The sequence below is a fragment of the Pristis pectinata genome, chromosome 2 (genome assembly GCF_009764475.1).
Source record: "Pristis pectinata isolate sPriPec2 chromosome 2, sPriPec2.1.pri, whole genome shotgun sequence".
In the NCBI taxonomy this organism is placed as follows: Eukaryota; Metazoa; Chordata; class Chondrichthyes; order Rhinopristiformes; family Pristidae; genus Pristis; species Pristis pectinata.
The window spans coordinates 46,622,086-46,644,907 of record NC_067406.1 but is presented as its reverse complement, the minus strand read 5'-3'; the positions used below and the strand labels follow the sequence as shown (position 1 = coordinate 46,644,907).

The window sequence follows — 22,822 nt, the reverse complement described above, 5'->3', positions numbered from 1 at the left end:
CGCTTCATCACTCTATCAACCTGTGTTGCCTCTTTCAGGGAATTTTGAACTTGGACCCCAAGGTGCCTCTGTTCATCAACATTCCTTAGTGCCCTACCATCCACGGTACATGTCCTACATTTACTGTATATGTCCTACATGTCCTATAGCAAATGCGCATAAAACTTTGGTTAGGTCACAGCTGAAATAGTGTGGAAAATTCCAGTCATCACACTATAGAAAGGATGTGATTACATTGGAAATACACCATGATGTTGCCTGGGATGGAAAGTTTCATCTATGGGGAGTGATTGGATAGGTTGGGTTTGTTTTTATTAGAGCAAAGGAGATTTTGAGGAGCCTAGATTGGGTAGACAGTAGAAAACTTTTCCCCATAGCAGATATGTCTGAAACTGACAGATGCAAATTTAGGGTAAGGGGTAAGAGGATTAGTGGGGATCTGAGGAAGAACTTTATCATCCAGAGAGCAGCTGGAATCTAGAATGCACTGCCTGAGTGGATGGTGGAGGCAGGTACTCTCATAATATTTAAGAAATATCTAGATGAGCACCTGAATTGGCAAGGCATAGAAAACTACAGACAAAGTGCTGATAAATTGTATAGAGAGGTACGTAATGGTCGGTGTGGGCCTTTTTCTCTGCTAAATGATTCTATGAGCTAGGGAGAGCAAAAAAATCTAAAGAACATGGTGGTTGATTATTGTCAACATGTACTGAGATACAATGAAAAACTTGGTTTTGCATGCCATTCAGACACATCATTCCAAACGTTGGAATTCTTTCTTCTGAAGTCTGGAGAATTAAGCCTACTTAATCTATCCACCATGTTCTTTTGGTCTTTTTCCCTCCCTCCAGCTGCCCTCATCAAAAACAATTATATCAGGTGTCCACCAGTCACAGACATTTCCCTTTGTTCTCCCCACTACTCCCACTCTCTATAACTTAATAAGCTTTTGTTCCCTCACTTTTTCAGTTTTGATTAAGAGTCATTGAGCTGACCATTGATTCTGCTTATCTTTCCACAGATGCTGGCTGACCTGCTTAGTTTCATATTTCCAGCATCTTGAGTTTTTTTAAATTTTAGTTTGTTCTGAATATAACTGGCGTCAGGTCAGTTGCATTCTGGGAAACCAGGCTTGTTCATGTCTTTGGAAGGACTGAAGGCCACCAATGAAGAGTGCATCTAGGAGAAGAAGGTAGATTTTCACTCAATCGTTTAGTAATCCCAAAGATCTCTTTTGGCCTTCTCTGTGCCCCTTTTAGAATCGTTGCACCTTTTAGAAGCATTGCAGAGGGCATGAATTGGGTCTGCTTTGCTACCTCAGGCCAATCGGTGATTCACAGAGAAAGCAACCTTATGAATGGTCCAGTGTTTGACAAGTATCAGTGAACAACTTCTGGTTATCTGTGCAATAGCAGTTCAGCTGTCTTGCAACTTACTACCCAGCACTTCAAAGGAATCTCCTGGGCCGAGATTGGGACAGCAGTGAGGGAATTCCTCGGGGTGAAATCGGCATAGCGCCAAGTTCTAACTGAGTATTTGAATGATTGGGACCTGTAATTCTGGAACACACCAGATATTTGAGATTTTAGCATATAATTTTTTGCATTTAGTAATACCTGAGTCTAATTTCAAATAGGCGTTTTAAATCCCTTTTGTCAAGAATTTATCTTTGGCTGGTGGCGCCAATGATGTTACATAGTAGTGGTTGTGCAGTCTCCTTGGCTTATAAAATTCAGTTCCCCTACATTCAGGAATTGAATGGAACAAGCAGCCGCTATTACATGATGCATCTACAACTAATGACCAGGGATAAATTTCTGGGAAACTTTAATTTTGTCCAGTTCATAATTTGTTCCTTGTCATATGTTATGAACCTGAATGAGGAAACTATTGGATTTGGATAAACTGCAGCCTACCAGAATATTCAAGCAAAGTGCCCTTTCCTGCAACTTATGGTGAGTTAAGATCACTTTACAATAAGAGAGCTGATTTCAGGGAGGAGACTGGTGGTATTTATATTAGCATAATACTACTGCAAATGTGTTTCTGTTACAGAGTGGTCCATGGATTAGGGTGGGTGCCTTGCCAAAGAAAGCACAGTAGTTAGAACAATATAGCTAGGAAAGGACAAGAAAATGTGTGCATCATATTCTATCATAAGCCTAGTTGTCCTTCAGTAAGAATGGAGGTTTCTCCACTGGAAGATATTTAAAGAAAATTTTTAAGTAAAATTTAAAACAATTTTAGGTCATCCTGAACAGCTGGTAGGTGAATGATTTTATAGATTTGTTAACAAGGGCAGTTTACTACAACTAACAGCTAAACTAATGGGACTTTTTTTTTTGGCAAACATCCACACAATCATCGATTTCATCCTTGCAGCTATTGAAAATGAAGTGAACTCAATCAGCTGCCAAATTTAAATTGATCTTCTTACTGGCTGTCTTGGGCCTACGGTCATAATCATGCATCAGTGCCCATGTATCAGTGGGGATGGTAGTAACATTTGCACAACCTATTCTTAATCCTCAGGCTTCAGATCTCTGCCATGGAGCCTTCATTACCCCAGCGTACATTTGGCTCCTTGTGGGAAATAAATTGATGTGTTGATATTAATTGGATAAAATCCAGTCCCTTTCCTACTGTCATTCATTCTGCTGTCCACAGGTGTGCCAGGAAAGAAAATGAAGCCTTCTGGGCAACAATGTGATCAACTCCTTCCCTTCTGAATGCTGTTTGTGGATCTCTTTATGAAATGTGGCCACAACAGATGGGTTCATTAAATCCATCTGCATGATATATTTTAGACAGACGGTTACAATTTTGAACTTTTATCGACCCATTTACACACGCAGTAGCTTTTTGGTGGTTCCTATACATGGTCCTTGTCTTCTCTATGATCCAGCCACTATTCTTTTTCGTATCATCTGTCCTTACGGTGTTTTGTGACCTGGGGATTAGCAAGGAATTTACTTGCAGTAATCTTCTTCCTGGATTAAATGTAGCCCTCTGATACACAACCCAACTCACTTTGGCTTGGAGAATATTAAACAAGAGTGGGAGCTTTTCCATTAGATTGCATTCTCTAATGTATTTGTTTATAACTGTAGAGAAATATGAAGCAGAAAAACTATTCTGCTTATTAAAATCAGAGGGCAAAATATATACAAAATGAGATCAAACTATTATGCTAAATTTTCATAAGAAAGTCATCAGATATACAAAAACATACAAAATAAAAAGGGTATCTGATTCTAAATGCCAAATATATTCTTTACCACTTTCAAAATCAGTGTAAAGTAGTGTATATGAAGCAGAGACCTAAACTTTAACCAACCTTCTGATCCATCACCAGAAACTGCAAGGTTGCTGTAACACAGAAATTTATTTTTAGTATTATTACTCATCCTGTCCATCAAAACAAGTATTTTCTTATATCAGGTTCCAGATAAACTAAATAATATTACAATCATAAATTCAATTTATAAATGTAATTACACATACATTTACCTCAGAGTAGAACTGGACTAAAGTGGCATAATCGCATCAGAATCATCGAAATTTGCCTACCAAGGTTCACTCATTATAAAAGTTTGCAAGCATTCACATGAGTAATCAATCAGAATCAAAAGTGAGGATGTTAACTTCCTCTGGCGAGTGAAAATGGGACAGTGCGGGATGCAAAATCAAAGCAGCCTGTTCTTTTCCTGCCCTTTTGACAAACTTCAATCTGCGTACCTGAGCGCCTGCCAGATTAAGGTGCATATCCTGTGTATGAATGCGTATTTGGCAGTTAATACTTTAGGGGCCTTTCATGTTTGTTCTTCTCAGTAGGAACTTTCAGACCAATGAAGGGGGACTCCAACGGAAATTAAAAAAAAACGAAATCTATTTATCGGGACCAGGAGAGATGTGATTTTGCTTCCAAACTCCACATACCTCTTCGGGTCACTTTACACCTTTTTCCTTCAAGCCAGTCACATTCTCAAAGTGTCCTGGAAGTGCATCGTATTCCTCCCAGACAGCTTAGCTTGCTGCCAGCCCAAATCTTGACAAGTGGCATCCCTCTCTTTGAAGCAGGAAGATTCATTTAAATTAAATTCAGAGGTCAAAATAGACTACACCTCCTGCTGCAGGGTCTCCCATGGAGTTTAATGAAAAGCCACTGAGGAGTTAAGGATACCTCCGTGACATTGGGCAGACAGGCAAAGGCCACGCAGCCCAAGATGGCTCTTTGAAAGAGATATTAATTCTGCCAGTCCTTTTCCCATGTCCTTTCAAATGTTTCCATTTCAATTATTCAAAGCTCTTCTGCAAATCCTACCCTCACAGTTTTTCAGTGGGTGTTATATTCCTTGACAATCATGTGCACATGTAAAACATTTTCCTAGCCTGTCCTTTTATTCTTTAGGTAATGACCTGAAATGTACGTTCAATATAACTGGGTATCCAAGCAGAGGAATAGTATTCCCCTTTTTTTACTTTATCAAAACCAGTTTAATTTTGATCACTTTTTCTTATTAGTTTTACTGATACATGCCCTAGTCTTTTTAATCTCTCCTTGCAAACTAAAGTCTCTCAGCCCTGGTGACGTTGTACTGCAACACCACTGCACATTCTCTGTAACCTCAATTATACTGTACGCAAAATTGGACTTTGGGGGGGTGGGGGTTGGGGGGGGGGAGATAAAAATTTATCCTCAGACTTTTGCAGTTAATATTCAAAATAGCTTCAACTGTCTATTGTATTCCGTTCCACTGAAAATGACGAAATTGAACATTAAATGCAACAACCTGACAAATGCTTACCCCATTCAAAGTAGACTGAACCAAATGATTAGGTTATTCACATTTTGTGAAAACTATTGTTTAGATTGAGCAATTTATTTCACTAAAATCAGATCTAGAATATAAGGTGACTTACTGTTTTCATTCAATAAAGAAAGTAGAAACACTGAAATTTCATATTTGTAACACATAGGGACATGTTTTTACATAGAACATTACAGCACAGTACAGGCCCTTCGGCCCAGGATGTTGTGCTGAAATTTTATCCTGCTCTAGGATCTATCTAACCCTTCCCTCCCACATAGCCCTCCATGTTTCTGTCATTCATGTGGCTATCTAAGAGTCTCTTAAGTGTTCCTAATGTATCTGCCTCCACCACCTCTGCCGGCAGTGTGTTCCACGCACCCACCACTCTCTGTGTAAAAAAAAAACTTGCCTCTGACATCTGACATTTTTGGATTAGTGAAAGGTAGAGTTTTATAGGGTGCATTCTTTGTAAGAAATGATACAGCTTTCTGGTTTAAACAAAATAGATAGAGCTGATTTCCTCTGGCTGCATGTCAAAAATTATGAGGGGTACATGTTTGATTTATATACGAGTGTCACAAATAAGTACATAGCAATCTTCACCTAGAAGTATGTGCTCATGAATTGATCAATGCACAACCTTACTGTTAAATGACATTGCTTTTCAGTGGTTCAGAGAAGAATTTATTTTAATCCTCTACACAGAGGAAGTTGCATCCACATTTAGTTAAATGAGATGAGTAAAGATTGTATTGGATACGAGTTTTTGCTGAAGTGCAGTGTGCTATGTGTTTATTCACTTTAGCATGTTTTTCTGCCAAGTTGGTGGAAATGTGAAATAATAGAGCTTCGTCAAGAGCAACTGGGGAACCAAGGACATGGTGAACAATCAGACCAACAGCTATCACCTTAAACAGGATTTATCCTGTTTTGAGGATTTAGAATGAAGAGGGCATGAATGATGGGAAAAAGAAATAGTTAATTAGGAGCAAAAGGAAAAATTGAAGGAAAGTGAACTCAAGTTTAAAAAATATAATAAAAGATTATATCTGCAGGAATAATAATCTACAATATTAATTGTTCCCTTTCTAAGTTAGAGAGGTTGCAACAATTCCTTCAGCAGGTTTCTCACAGAATTGGTTGATCCAACCATTAATATAGCCACTTCTGAGATGCAGTCTCTAGTCGTTGTGGCATAGGCCTACTTCCAGCCGGAATACTGCTCTTAAAATGAAGTTGCCTTTCCTTGAGACTTGTTTTTGATACACTGAAGGTTGTTTTCTCAAAACAGCAAGTGCCAAGATTTTCAAAAGCCGTGCTGGAGGTGTTTCTGGAAGAGCTGAAGGTGAGGAGGGCACTCAGTTTACTAAGATCTGCAGTATTTTGCTTTGCAACCATTTTGCATTCCCATTTCAAACATGCTGTTATCTCTTCCCTTCTGCTGTCTCACCAGACCTGGGCAACAATATCTCACTTGATGGTCTTTGCAGGATCAGTGACTTCTCTTCAGATGCCATCTCACCCCACCAGTCAAGCACTTGCTTTCCATACAACTGTACCTCGTCCAGAAAATATATCTGAGCATATCCATGACCAATATGCTGAGCATATCCATGCCTGATATGCTTCCACTGTCCTTGTCACTACAGCCCTTTCTTTTATAGCCACAATGAAACTAAGAGGAGCAAGCTTGAGGGAGGGATAGCTTAGCATGTGATGCTGAGCGACATGAAACAGCAAGTCATTGAAACACATGGGCTTGTCAGAGCTTTGCGTGTTGTGATTTCAAAGCTGGAAGCTTCTTTGAACAGGATCTCCTCATTGAATCTTGGGGAAAATGAACCTTCAGCCAGTTTCACTACATCCTATTGCATTGTGATGCTTGAAACTGTGCAGAATCTGGATCATTTGGGTCTTTTAGGTTATTTCTCAATATCGTAGGCCATCTCTTCACACTTCAAGGAGGAGGATCCTTTTGAACAACACCTGTTACACAATTACCTTACTCCCAAGCATCGGCACAAGGAATGGTACTGTGGCTGGATGGAGTATGAAGTGGAGATTATTGCATCTCTCTTGAGTGCCCAGGTGCTGCTTCTGAAGGCTAAAGCATCTGAGGAGGAAGCTGACCAGAAATTGAGATTCCCGCTCAACCCTTCTGAGGAGGATACCATCAAGCATTGGCAATCCACTAATCTCAAAAGCATCCGAACAATTCATACCCACAGGGAGTATCTCTTTAAATGGTTCTTCCTCTCAATCTCGCAGGTTTCTTAGAGCAGTCCTACAAGGTTTTGCTGACATTGAGGCCCATGAACATCACAGAACACCATTTTAAAAGAAGCATCCGGCACTGGAGATGGTTATCTGGCCCCAGGCAGTGGTGCTTAAATCCCAGTCAGGCAGCTTTCAACAGGAAATTAAGTCCTTCACTTCTATCATCTTTTGCTTTTAATTTTGATTCTGAGCATTTGCAGGTTTTCTTTATTTTCTCTAATTCTCCCCTTTCCATAGCTTCATTAATTTAGGTGTAAAACCAAGGGAAGGACTGCAATATTTTTGATTTCATTGGGGATTATGGTTTAAAACTGATTTACCAAAAGTAAATAAGAGATAAGAAGACATAATTTGCAATCCTTATGGAGACCAGCTGTGCATCCTCCCAAAGCTCAGGTGTAGATTCTTGCACTCTAGCCTGACAGCTGTATAAGTGAAGGGGAAAACTCTTCTGTGTTCCTTGTGGGATACATAGCAGACTTGTCCATTTCTTTTCAGAGTAAATGGTGGATTTACCATCACAAAAATGAAAATCTGCAGATGCTGGAAATTTGAAATAAAAACAAAGTTCTGGGATGCTCAGCAAGTCAGGCACCTGCAGAGGGAGAGCAGAGTTAATGTTTGGGGTGCATTACCTTTAAACAGATCTGGGAATAATTAGCAGTAAATGGATTTAAAGATGCAGAGAAATGGGGTGGTCAGAAGAGAACACAAGGGAAGCTTTGTGAGTGATGGGTTGAAGACAGGAGAGATTAAATGGCGGAAGAGGCGATAGTGCAGGATAGCCAAAGCCTTGAGGTGGTGAAAATACAGAATAATTGTCTAAAATTATCAAAGGAATTTAGACGGAATGCTGTAAATTGGATTAAAAATGGCAGGTGCTCATTATCTGAGACTGTTGAATATTGAAGGCTTAGTGTACGCTATCAGCAGATGAGGGGTTTTTCCTGGAATTTAGAAGTTCCTGGAACTCTGTAAGTATATCATGGGCAGAAGAATAACTAGGGGAAGAGTAGGGCCCATGAAGGACAACAGTTGCGTTCTGTGTGTGGAGTCAGGAGGTATAGGTGAGGTCCTAAATGAATACTTTTCATCGGTATTCAAAAACAAAATGGATTTTGAAGTTGGAGGATTCAGCGAAGTGTAAGGTAAAATTCTAGTGCAAGTCTCTGTTAATAAAGAGAAGGTACGATGCCTTAGCAGGCTTAAAGGTGGATAAATCCCCAGGGCCAGCTGAGTTTATCCCAGGCTGCTATGGGATGCAAGGGAAGAGATTGCTGTGGTGAGGTTTTTAAATCTTTACTGGCCACAAGTGAGGTACCAGATGCCTGGAGGATGGCAAATGTGGTCCTCCTTTTCAAGAAGGGCAACAAGGAAAAATTTGGTAATTAGTGACCTGTGAGCCTAACATTGGTATTTAGAAAGTAATTGGAAAAAATTTCTGAGGGACATGATTATGATCATTTGGAAAGGCAGGAACTAATCAGAGATAGCCAGCATAGCTCTGTCAAGGGCAGATCCTGATGACCAATCAGAGTGAAGATTTTGAAGAAATAACAAAGTATATTGATGAGGGTAGCGCAGTAGATGTAGTTTACATGGACTTCAGTCAGCCTTGTAACAAGGTCCCATGGGATCCAGGGCAAGTTGGTAAATTGGATCCAAAGTTGGCTTGGCAATAGGAGACGGAGGGTGATAGTAGGGAGTTTTTTTGTGTTTGGATGCCTGTGGCCAGTGGTAGGTGCAATGACCCTTGCTATTTGGAATCTACATGAATGCTTTGGATCTTGATGTAGAAGGCATGATCAATATGTTTGCAAAAGACACGAAGATTGGCAGAGTTGTTAATAGTATGGAGAGTAGTCCTTGCCTACAGGGTGATATTGGTGTGTTGGGGAAATTGCAGAAAAATGGCAGATGGAGTTTAATTCAGATCAATGTGAGGTGAGGCTAAGACTGTTAGGCTCACTTCACATTTTCCCTGGAATGAAGGAGACATGATTGAGGTATATAAAATTATGAGGAGTAGAGATAATCGTAGAGAACTTTTCTCCATATCAGAGGAAGATAAAACTAGATGACATAGATTTAGGGTAAGGGGTAAAAGATTTAGAGGGGATCTGAGGGGGACCTTTTACACCCAGAAAGTGGTGAGTAAATAGAATGCACTCCTAAGAGACTGAAGGAAGCAGAGTGGCTGACAGCATTTAAGAAGTATCTAGACGGGCACTCAAGATGACTAGGTATAGAATGCAGTTGGCCAAGTGCTGGATGATGGGATTAATACAGGTGGCTCCCTATCTGTGGGTGTGGATGTGGTGGGTTGAGTGCCCTGTTTCCATGCTACTTGATTCTATGACATAACAGCACCCCTGGGTAAAGTCAGATGTCAAATGCAAAAGAGCTATGATGGATTTCATTTGCATCACAACACTTTTTCGGACACACACAGGCAAATGATCAGCTCAATACTCATTTCCCTCTTAGATAGATGTCTTTAGTGGATTGTCCTTGAATCACTCCATAAAGTTTTGTGATGTAATGATGTGAGAATAAAACATTCTCAAGGTGATGGTAATAGAGATTTAGAAGCTGGGGGAGCTTACATGTTGGAAATGTTTTATACCCCAGTTACAATTATTCTCCCAGGTACTGAACACAGCTGGCAGTAATCACAGCTGAGATTCTGCATTTCAGGAGTTGGACTTGCAAAACAATGATGATAAAAAGCACATAATAGGAATAGCTGGATTACAGTGGAGAAAAGAATGTTTCTTCCTTCATCGGTCCTGACAAGTCAGAGCAGCCAGTTGTGCCACGAATCTGTGACAAACTACGTCATCCCCCGCACACTGGGAGTTCATTACAACATGACTGCTGACTGACAGTTTATGAAGCACAATCTGCAACTCAAAAATGCTGTGTTTTGTCTGAGTGAAACTTCTCTAACTACTACAAATGCATAATATATATGGAGTGATTCTCCTAATCAAAGAAGTGAAGATGTACATTTTTTAAATGCTAAAGCCAGGAAGATATATTAAAAAAATATTTTTTTTCTTATTTTGTTATTTTTTTTAAAGAGTCTTCTTGTTTTATTGGCACAGAACATCTGACTGTTTTTTTTTCTGGCATCTTTTTTAATGGTGTTGGCTGGAATGTGCACCACTCAGCATTCTATTCTATGTCTGCTAGACAGTCTTAACCAGTGGGTTCACCACTGACCCAGTTCCAGAAGAGAGTATGTCAGTGCATCAGTCCTCTTCCCAATGCCCCATTGCTCCTCACCTCCAACAAACCAAGGCCCTGCCACAGTTGGGAGAGGTGGTGCTTGATGAAATGGACATATGGTGTGTAAGGAGTGCTGTGGCTCCTTGTCTGCACCTGGCCTCAGGGTACTCAAGTCAGAGAGACTCTTGGTGCTCAGTACCTTTCTGGGTGTTCTTTCTCCATTTTGACCAACCAATAGTCAAAGATTCCCATAAACCAGTGAAGATTTAAACTTTTCCAAGGAGTCTTTGAGAACATCCTAGGATAGTTTCCTTTATCTTCCTGAAGATCTGTTGCCATGTCAGAGTTCAAACTAGAGTACTTGTTTTGGGAGCAACAACTTTGTCTCCTACTTGTTTTGGGAGACTGATGTCAGGCATGTGGACTGTGTAGCCTGTCCATTGCAATAGGCTGAAGATAATTAGAGCCTCAATGCTAGGGATGTTGGCCTGGGAGAGGATGATTACATTGGTCTGCCTATCTTGCCAATGGATCTGAAGGATTTCACAGAGATAGCATTGGTGGTACATCTCCTGAAGTGTCTGCTCTGGGTTGATCATGTTTGAAGCATACTGGAAGATGGGCCCCAAGCTTTGTGCAGAATATGAGGCCTTGATTATCAAACATTCTTTTCTTCAGTCAGCCAAAGCCTGTGCTGACACACTGGAGACACTGATGAATTTGGCTTTAATGTCTGCCTTCAACAAGAGTGGCTCCGGAGATATAGAAGGTGATCTGTATTTTCCAGGCTTTTTCTGCAGATCTTGATTGTTGTGGCGTGGTGTTGTGAGGACAGCGCAGGGTGGCAGAGAAAATTTTCCATTCTTTTGTGTGCTTCAGTGAAAGAGGCAACAACAATTTGGAGTTCAGTCTCTGAATGTGCACATACACAAGCAAGTCTGCCACTGTAAACCAATGCCTGAGGCTGGGCTAATCTTTTTTCTGGAATGGAGATGACAAACGCTGAACAGCTTCCTAGTTGACCCATAAATTTCTTGAGCTGAAAGCTTGTTAGAAGTGAGGTGCAATGCTGTAGCGGGGAACATTGGGAAGAGGATTGATGTGATAACACATCTTCCTCTGGAACTGGGTCAGTGGTGAAACCATTGGTTCAGATCATGCCTTGTATGTCATTATGTAGCAGACATAGAATGTAATGAATTTCTGTAAACAGCAAAAATTTGTTTGGGATTCTCCATAATCCTTCTTGGTCGAAGTCAGAGTCAAAAGTGTTTTTGAGTTCAGTAAAAGCTGGATACAGTACATTGTGGAGAAAGTCCCACTTTAGGTATGGTCGCAATGATGAAGTGCTGTCATTGGAGATAGGCTTATTTCGTTTATTCTGGTTAGGAAGACCATCTGCTGTTCCTAATCAATTTAATCAATTTGCTTTCGAAATATTAAACTTTAACTGTTGCAGTAATCACCCTAGTGAAAAGGTGACAACAGGCTCCAACAATAAGTTCAATTATTGATAAATTTGAAAGTAGTTAATTGCAGCTGTAATGAGACTGCTGTCTGTGTCCATGTCTTATCTTCTGTTCTCTCACATTACAAGTGCAGCATCACAGGTGGTGCTGAGTGTATAATTACTTTTTGTATATACTTCTATGACTCATTTCCTTTTTTAACTTCTATTAATTGAAAAGTACCAGGAAGCTTGCGAAATGCGTGAGGTTAAAACACCATGCATTCCACCTGAGGGAAATGCTTCAGTAAAAATGCCAGCAAGTAGCTAAGCAAAAACTTTTGTTGCCAAATGATTAAAAGTTGGTTTATAAAGCCTCCAGAAGCAGCCAGGTACCCACTTGCCAAATACAGGGCATGTGCCTTGGAAAAGCAGCCAACGTAATCAAAGACCCCTCCCACCCTGAGCCTTCTCTCTTCTCCCCCCTCCTATCGGGAAGAAGATACAAAAGCCTGAAAGCTTGTACCACCAGGCTCAAGGACAGCTCCTATCCCACTGTTATAAGACTATTGAATGGACATCTTGTATGATAAGATGAACTCTTGACCTCACAATCTACCTTGTCATGGCCTTGCACCTTATTGTCTGCCCGTGCTGCACTTTATCTGTAACTGTGACACTATATTCTGCATTCTGTTATTGTTTTTCCCTTGTACTACCTCAATGTACTGATGTGGTGAAATGATCTGTTTGGACAGCATGCAAAACAAAGTTTTTCACTGTAATTTGGGACATGTGACAGTAGTAAACCAATTACCAAGTGGACAGTTAAAATACCACAGCTAACTTGGCCTTCAACATCTCACATGGATTTTAATCTGAAGAGGAGGCCCAAAACTAGAAGGGAGCTTCTTTGAATATGCAGCATGGGTCAGATGATGTTTTCAGGCCCCAGCTGTGGTTTTGAACATTCCTGTGCAGGGAGGCTGCTGTGGTATTCCTACCTGGCTATAGCAGCTCAAGAGGGGAACAGGCTGCATAAGTATACAAGGTTAGGAGCAACAAAAGCATTCTGAAAACTTTAGCACCCTTTCCCCTGAGCTACCTGCTGTCTAATTTTCCATAAACACATGCCTAATCCTGCAATTCCACTCAGTAAAGAGCAGATCTTGGAAAGGATCTGGAAGTCGGGGCATTTATACTCTCTAGACCTTGCACATCTTATGTACCCTGTGGTGCCAGATTAAACTGTTTCTGGTCCCTCAGTTGTTGGTACATTATTACGCTATTTTAAGGCATTAAACACCTTCTTATCAATGCTTCCACTTTTGGGGAGGAGCAGAAATGAAAGCCATTGATATAAGATGATCACCCGGCAACTTAGAATTTAACAGACCTCTTTATAAGGAGTGTGATGAGAATGCATAGCTGTCAACCACAGAGAGGTATTGGCAAACTGAAGCAAAAACTTGGTCAACATATTAGCAGGAAGGTAGCCGTGGATTATGCCAATAGAATTAGGAGGAAGGATGGAAGGAGGCTCAAGTGGAGCATGAACACTGACGTGCATTGCCTGGGCCAAATGGTTTGTTTCTGTGCTGTACATATTATAAATACAAATGGAAGAAAAGACGTCTGCCAAGGCCTTTTATATATACAAATATGCAACATGGTGCAATACACCTGCCCCTACATCACCTTCATCCAGGGACCCAAACTGTTTTTTCAGGTGAGACAGAGATTCACTTGCACCTCCCTTAATATCATCTACTGCATTTGGTGCTCCAATTGTGGCCTCCTCGACACTGGTGAGACCAAACGCAGACTAGGTGACCATTTCGCAGAATACCTGCCCTCGGTCTGTACCTGCAATCTGCATCTCCATGTTGCCAGTCACTTCGGCTCCCCCTCCCACACTATCACAGATATGTCAGTCCTTGGCCTCCTCCACTGTCCAAAGAATTCCAAGCACAAACTGGAGGAACCTCATTTTCCATCTTGGACACTTGCAGCCCAATGGCATAAACATCGAATTCTCCTACTTTAAGTAATCCTTACCCCCCTTCTCTACTACCCCAACCTCCACCATGTTTCTTCTCTTCTTCCCTTTCCTAGCCTATCTCTCTTTTTTTCTACCCCCCCTTTTTTCCCTTTCCCTCCTTACCTTTGACCCATCCCCCGGTGGATCTTCTCTCCCCTCCTCCCCCGCACCTGCCTATCACTATCTCTTACCTGCATTTAACTATCACCACCTTGTGCCCACCCCACCTCCCCTCCTTCGTCCACCTATCACTGCTCTGCTTTTCCTTCCTATATATTAGGCTTCCCCCTTTCCTATCTTCAGTCCTGAAGAAGGGTCCTGACCCGAAACATTGATCGCCTTCTTTTCTCCACGGATGCTGCCTGGCCTGCTTAGTTCATCCAACATCTTAGTGTTTTTCATTGCAATGCAATTCTCCTTGTGTATTTTAAAACTAAGTGGGGAGAAATTTAGTCACGTCCATTTTTGGGCTCAAAGTGGTCACCATACCTATAGTAGACATCAAATAGCCTGATGCTCTTCCAGAATTAGCGCTTTGCCAATGCCTATATGACTTGATAAGGGTGGGGGCAAGGGTGGCATGTTAGGCCTCCTGACCCAGATTCACTGTTTCCTTTGGACCACTTTGAGCCAGTTGCATCTCCAGTAAAGGGCCCGAGCCAGGTCTTGTGACTAGGGCCAGCAGCAGGCCAGGGTGCTGTTATGAAGCAAGGTGTAAAGTATTTTAAGAGATTCATCTCTTCTCAGACACAAAGAAAATTTATTACAAATTATCACTTTTGAAACTTCCTAAACATGAAGATGATATTATATATATATTCCTACACTAATTGTTAATCATTAAGTGTGTTAATCATCCAATCTCATTACTAAACATTGCAACAGATTTCCAAAGAGACCATTAGAAAATTTGCTATTGTTGCTCTAAAGATGTTTCAGAAATATTGCCTCCCACCAGGAACCAGAAGTGCTGTCAAAGCTGAAATTAAGTGTGTCAGAACATAAACACAGTTATTATTTCATTATCTAGTTATGAATTCTTGTTCTTAGACTGTAAATTGCTTTAAATTCACATGGATGAAATAATGATAGATATAAGTTTTTAATTAAGATAAAATCTCTTGCAATTTATAAACCTGAAATGGTACAGGAGCATTTCCAGAAAAAAGTAAACAGGGCAGCTATTCATGGAGGAGAAGTCTGTCCTGTGAGGGTAATGTTGGCTGGTCTTCAGCTAAGTGGCTCGGTGGTCAATCGGTGAAACCGTTGAGAATTACTGAGCACTGTGGGATTGGATTTGGGTGGCTTAGCTTGGGTAAGATTGGCGAGTTCCTTTCCAGAAGGATGTGAGTCAACTAGTGGATCTTTATTACGACTTATAAACTTCCACACTCAATTGTTTTTTTGTGGTCCCGTGAAACAAATAAGCATTTAACTAAACTAATTTTCAAAATTTAGTGTGATTTTTCATGACCTCTAGTTTGTTAATCCCCACATCGCCATTCCCAGCTCTCAGCTCCCTTACCCCATCCCACTTCACATGCTGGCATATTGGCTGCATTCCTTGGTGTGCGATAGTGGAAATTTTTGACTGCCTGGTTTTTGCCTTTAATGTTGTTGAAGATCTGCTTGGGTCTTTCCTTGATGCATTTGGAGAGACATCATGTTGAAAGGATAGATAGAGTGTGTGGTGTTATGCTTTTAGTCCTATTTGTATCATAGAACTACATACGACTACATTCAATGATAGTAGTTGTATCATGTAGCATATATCCCTCCTAGATATATCACAGTTAGAATTTGGTCCCTTAAGCTACAGTTAGCTCTAACTAAAAGTCAGCACAAATATAATGGGGTTGAATACCTTCTCCTGTCTTTTTCTTCTAATTGTATAAACAGTGTGTAATTAAAAAATTACAAAATAGTGATCGAAAATTTGTAATTACTAAAGGGTAGAGAGTGAATTAACTATTTAATATTATGTTTTTTTTTATTAATCTTCAATTCGTGTCATGATTCTCTTCAACATCTGAATGGAAAATATTGTATGAAGTAAAAACTGATGTTCATAGTTGAGGTCAAAGTTTTATGATAGACAATATATCTCCATTTAAAAATCTTAATTTTAACCTTAACACAGTTACGTCTACAGTTTGTTCTCAAACATATACATTATTAATAAAATTTATAAGTGCCACATAGCATTTGGTTACAAGATTTACATTTTTAGATTTATCTCAGCATGACATCAGATTTTCTTCCATGCAAGCAGCGGCTGATATTTGCCTCAATGTCTGTTCCTGGGAGCGGCCCATGGAGCACAGAGGCCTGTGTGAGGCAGCTGTATGGGGATGGATCTCAACAACGATTTGTGCCACTCCCTCTCAACTACTGAAACATGGCATCTCTCCAAATGCATCAGGCAAAGACCTGAACAGATTTTCAAGCACATTACGGGCAAAAACCAGGCAGTTAAAAATTTCCACCATCGCACACCAAGGAATGCAGCAATATGCCAGCATGTGACATGGGATGGGGTATGGGAGCTGAGAGCTGGGGATGGTGATGTGGGGATTAACAAACCAGAGGTCATGAAAAATCCCACTAAATTTTGAAAATTAGTTTAATTAAATGCTGATTTGTTTGCCAGCTCCACAAAAAAATTGAATGCAGAAGTTTAAAAGTCGTAAGAAAAATCCACTCATTCAACATATCCTTCTGCAAAGGAACTCGCCAATCCTACCTAAGCTGAGCCACCCAAATCTGATCCTACAGTGCACAGTAACTCATGCATCTGGTGGGGTTGTGCTTGGTGCAAGTGTGATGCAGTGCCTTGCTCCTGCACTATAGTAGTCACCTGAGCTGTATTCCATTTCATGTGGAGATCAAAAATGGCTTGTGTCTACAGAGGTGTGATGTACAGATCTTCAGAGAAAAGGAGGAAAACATACTCATGGGTCCCTCATCCTGATGGTTACCTTTATGTGTGGCTGCATCATGGACCCTAAGTGAGGGAACACCATGTCACAACATGCTGAGGTTCCATCTGTCCCCGCTGTTGTGAAAGGTGGGAATGACCATGTTACTGTGGAACATTCCATTCAACTGTACTGTGCCACACCATCAACCCCTCACAGAAAACTTTATGTGGAAGAACACCTTTAACCATATGTCAATCCAGCAGCGGTCTACTGGGAGAGAAAGAAAGATGGTAGATTCCTGTGGGATGGATCCCTGAGCATACTATCAAAATCATTTGGCAGAATACCTCATCAATAGAAATTTCAAACAAAGATCAAGAACTTTCTTGGCTGTTGGTGAGAAGGCACGGTAGTGTAGCGGTTAGCGTAACGCTATTACAGCGCCAGCGACCCAGGTTCAATTCCGGCCGCTGTCTGTAAGGGAGTTTGTACGTTCTCCCCATGTCTCATGGGTTTCCTCTCCGTGCTCTGGTTTCCTCCAACATTCCAAAGACATACGGGTTAGGAAGTTGCAGACATGCTATGTTGGTGCCAGAAGCATGGCGACACTTGTGGGCTGCACCCAAAACACTCCACACAAAAGATGCATTTCACTGTGTGTTTCGATGTACATGTGACTAATAAAGATATCTCATCTTATCTTATATGATCCCTGTTAGATCCTTCCTGCCCAGCCAGAGTCTCAGTGCTATTGCACACTGTCCTTGAGATGGCTGTGATGGGACTGAGACAGTCAACCATCCCCTTCTAGAATGTTTGTTTGCCATGAGGTTCAGTTCCTACAAGTATTTGCACATTACCTTTAACTGTGCCTATAAGTTGATTTGTTCCTCAAAAAGCATATTCAGCTGGTGAAGAACACCGGACCAATGAATCCTCTGTTCAAGAATCTGGTTGTGGAATATTCCACTGCATGAGAGGCCTAATTGACCTTGCACACTTTGTATGCACAAAGGACTTTCCTCCACCCCAACTGTTCCATCTGTGGTGGAGAGAGGTTGGGCAGAGTGAGGGCTGGAGCTTCATTTAGTAGGGGAAGAAATCAAGGATCATGTTTGGACATCGGGATGTGTAATGATGGTCAGGGGATAGGTGAGGGTCACAGTTGCCTACCTTTGGAGGGAAGGTGGGGGTCAAGGCCAGGGTCAACTGGTGGGGAGAGACTGAGTTTGCTGGTGGAGAGGTTCTGAGTCTGCTGGAGGAAAGGGCCCAGCATCTGCTGGTGGGAAGACTAGCGGAGGTGTGCAGTGAGGGGTAGCTGATTTCTCATGAAGAGCAAATATGTTTTAAAAAGAAGTCAAATACAGAACCCACTTGGGTCAGATTCTCAGTGCTGGGTTGGAAACTGCTCTAGGCGAGGACCTGTAAATAGCTTGTTCTGGAAGTTCTTAAGAACAGGTTCTCTTTAGAACAAGGCATTCAGTGGAATGATGTCATTCCATGGATGGCAAAAGCAATATGTTGTACGCACAAGGGTGATTTGCAAACAGATTTCCAGAGGGGTGTTATTTGATTCAGATGTTCCACTCTGCAAGTGAGTAATTGCTAGACATGTAATACTGGAAAGACAGTGCCACACATCCACATATTTTGGTCAGTGTATTTAATTTTCATTTTGTTCAATCATTTGGTTAACATCGCATCATTTTATAAAATCTTACTGTGGAGCTTTGATTCGGCCCTTGCCAGTGTAAAGCAATCCTACTCATCTTACATAACTTTTTTCTTTCTTATTTCAGTACAAGCAAGTGGAACAATACATGTCCTTCCACAAGCTGCCCGCTGATATGCGGCAGAAGATTCATGACTACTATGAGCACCGTTACCAAGGCAAGATCTTTGACGAGGACAACATTCTGGAGGAACTAAATGATCCACTTAGGGAGGTAACATCCACATTTTTAAGTGCATTGACTCAATTTTGTGAGATGTCTTAATTTTGTAAGTTCTTTTAATTTTAGCAATAATAGTTATTTTTAGCATAAGCTTTGAATTTAGATTCCTAGCTTAGATAACTGTAAAGGAGTTTTTGACATTTGTTATTATTTCAGTAGCTAAAACAAGAACACTTTTATCCTGTGAGACAGTTGTATCAAAGAACTGTGTTGTAATACAAAGTACTAAAATGGCAGGCTGTTGTTTCAGTAAAGCGCATGATTATATTTTTTCGTATTGGATTTTGCACAGTTGTTTGACAGATTTATTACAGTACAAAAGGAGGCCAGTCAGCCTATCAAAACCATGCCAGATACTAGCAGAACAATTCACTCAGTCTCATCCCCTTTTCCTTATAGGCCTACAGTTTACTAGATCATGCTCACAAGCTCATCAACACCCTTTTTGTTCTTCTGTCAGTTCCCTGAAGGACCAATTTACAGTAGTCAATTAACACACTAGCACATCATTAGGATGTTGAATGAAGCCAGTGCACTGGGAGAAACCCACATGGTCACAGAGAGAACAGACAAACTCCACACAGACAGCTCCTGAGGTCAGGATCAAACCTGGGTCCCTGGACCTGTGAGGCAGCAGCGCCAACTGTTGTGCTAACCATAAGCAAATTTAACCAACTAACAGACTTTAACTAAGAGGGATAAAAAATTTCTTGCAATATATACTGACAGTAATGCATTCCCTCTTGACCTTTCGTTTCTACTATCCTCCCAGAGCACTATCCATCCAGTGAAATACTGTTGAAGTGTTGAATCTTCCATAAACAATATTGTTGTAATTACTCAATGGTTAAGTATTGGCTGGAATATTATGGATAACTCCTGCTTTTTTTTATGTATGCCTGAAAGAGTAGAAAAGAATTAGTATTTCACATTTGATGTGAAATGCAGCACCTCTGACAGTGCAGAACTCTCTTGATATTGCACTGTATCAGCTTAGATTTTTGTTCTCAAATCTGTGGAGTAGATCTTTAATGCATAACCCATTTGCTCAGAGTGCTACGAAATGAGCTGTGGCTGAAACCCAACCTACTAATGTCGCAACCTAATTATGCCTCTGCCCCCTTACTGAGGAATCAGAGTTAGCGCTCAGAGAAAATGAGAAACCCATTTACTTTCAGTGCTTAGCAATAAAGTTTACTCAACTCACAGCAAATGCATACTCTGACCAATGCAGGAGGAGCGGTATGTTAAGAACTCTGCTCAAATGAGTGGGTATGCTTAAAGTGAATCTGATGCTTTCTTTGTTTATCTATTCCTGATGCTCCAATGATTCATTTTCTTTCAGATACAAATCTTGATTGTTTTCAGGTAGTGATGAAATTGAATCTTAAGAGGCAGAGTATAATCTGTTACACTGGTTTCTGGATGCTGAATGATACCACAGGGATTAATTTATAAACGAAGTTACTTTACAGTTGTGAAAATTTATAACAACAGCAACTTGCAGCTACATATCATCATTTTTATAGAAAACAGTCCAAGGCTCTTCACTGGGTTGTTTCCAAATAGAATTTGCACCAACCCATAGAAGGAAGTATAAGGACAGGTGATTAGAGATAGGTTTTAAGGAGCTTCTCATAAAAGTGAAGAGACAGAGACATTTAGGGAGGGAATTCCAGAGCTTGAGGCCTTGGCAGGTACAGGATTATGATCTGAGTGCCAATTGTTGAACAGTTGGTCATTTCCTTTCCCAAATTAGAATTTGTTTATTATTAATTAGCTTGTTGAAATGCTTTATTCTGGAGATTTTATTGCCCATTCCCACCTTCCCCTAATGGGGGCTTATTGAACTCCAGCAGCATTTTAACACTGTTATTAGGTAAGGAATTCCAGGATTTTAGACCTTTCATAGAATCATAGAACAGTACAGCACAATACAGGCCCTTCGGCCCACAATGTCGTGCTGACCTTTAAACCTCACCTAAGACTATCTAACCCCTTCCTCCCGCATATCCCTCTATTTTAAATTCCTCCATATGCTTATCCAGTAATCTCTTGAATTTGACCAATGTACCTGCCTCCACCACTGCCCCAGGCAGCACATTCCATGCCCCAACCACTCACTGGGTAAAAAAAAACCTCACTCTGATATCTCCCTTGAACTTCCCACCCATTACCTTAAAGCCATGCCTTCTTGTATTGCGCATTGGTCCCCTGGGAAAGAGGTGCTGGCTGTCTACTCTATCTATTCCTCTTAATATTTTGTATACCTCTATCTTGAGTAAAGCCCTAGTTCCCTTAGTCTCCCCTCATAATGCATACTCTCTAAACCAGGCAGCATCCTGGTAAATCTCCTCTGCACCCTTTCCAACGCTTCCACATCCTTCCTATAATGAGGCGACCAGAACTGGACACAGTACTCTAAGTGTGGTCTAACCAGAGTTTTGTAGAGCTGCATCATCACCTCGCGGCTCTTAAACTTGATCCCACGACTTATGAATGCTAACATCCCATAAGCTTTATTAACTACCCTATCCACCCATGAGGCAACCTTCAGGGATCTATGGATATGAACCTTTCCTCCACTTTGAATAGTATTTGGAAATCCAGGATGTTCATACATGGGGAGAAATAGGATGTTAATCATTGGTAAATGTTTTTTGTTTCTGGAAATACTGCAAGCATTATGTACTTCTGCAATAGCCCTGACAATGGTTAATGCAGACTGGAGTTCCTTCTGCCTTGCCATTTCCTCAGAGAAGTAGCCTCATTGAACCAATAGAACATTTTCTTCATTTCCCATACTAGGCATCACATGCCCTTCCTCAATAGTGTGAACTCAATATAAATTCAGTTCACTCTTTAATACTGTGGTCCTATCTTTGCTTGGCCGTGGTTTCAGATTGCTCAAAACATTCAATCCATCAGTCTGTGCTGAAGGCCAGGTCAAGTTCAGTGTGAAAAAGGCAATCTGTCACCACATCATTGCACCTTTCAAAGATAAAAATACTAACTAGATGTTGCTTAAAAAAAACTTAAAGTATTATGAACACAGCAATCCAGCATTTGAAAGGTTTTGCTAGCAGTGGAGTGGGCAGATCCTTCATAATTTGCTCAATACAGGTTCTCAACCCAAAACATCGACTATCCCTTTGCCACCACAGATGCTGCCTGACCTGCTGAATTCCGTCAGCAATTTGTTTTTGTTCCATGTTACAGCATCTGCAGCGTCTTGTGTCTCCTTCATCATTTGCCTCTTTCTTTTATCTCGCTCCATTATGAACCTTCAGTTCTGAAGCAGCTATCTGAGCCGTCATTGAGAGACATCAATAGAGATCCATGTACATGAATACCAAGTGTAAGGAGGCGTTAATGAGGCTGTGTTGTCACAGCCCAACCATTTCTAAGAGAGTGGCAGATAATACTCTCTTATTTCAATCGACTCCACTTGTACTTTTCAAGATGATGACAGAGACCAAAAATATTGTGCAAAGCTTCGGGTAGAGTTCATATGTCTCTTGGTTAGTTACATGAATTAGGAATAATTTTTATTGAGTTACCTTGATATTATATTTTTGTTAAATTAAATTGGGCCCGATTTAGCAGGAAGATGCCAGCAGTTCTATGTAGAACTGCCAGCAATTCTTGACATAATTGCCATCAAGTTCAGGGTACGTGCACGGACACGGAAATCTTCACTGGCAGTTTGCCATCTGCACTCCAGTGCTGAGTTCCTCATGGAAGCCAAAATTGTTGCAACTCCCCAGCAGTTGCCCTGGGGAATCTGACCACTGAACATGCACTTAACACAGGAGCATCAACTCCATTCATTTGAAAGGAGGGGAGCAGCTGCAGTTAAGCTAGGGAAGGTTTTTGTTTTAACTAATTCATTTCATTGCTTTAAGTTGAGGATTGGATCAGTTTGGGAGTACAAATCCACAATGTCAGTTGGCTAAAGGTCAGTTCAGAAGTATGTATAACATGTAGATCAGCAGTGAGACCAAGTTAGTTTATTTATTTTGACTTAGTTCTGCTTGGCTAACAATGCTGAAGGCAGGGATTTACTCAAAAGAAGGGCCTATCCCTCATTTTTTTTTTACTTCACTTGATGTTCTTTCCATAGATATAGCTCA

General features: G+C 40.8%; 1 protein-coding gene across 1 annotated transcript in view; it reads left to right on the top strand.

The window, feature by feature from the left end:
• The window catches only part of LOC127567543 (potassium/sodium hyperpolarization-activated cyclic nucleotide-gated channel 1-like), a 194,453-nt gene that overhangs the window by 116,607 nt on the left and 55,024 nt on the right, over positions 1-22,822 (top strand). Inside the window, exon 5 of the mRNA XM_052010562.1 lies at positions 18,534-18,680. Coding sequence (XP_051866522.1) covers positions 18,534-18,680 — 147 coding nt within the window. The remainder of the gene's footprint in view (positions 1-18,533; positions 18,681-22,822) is intronic.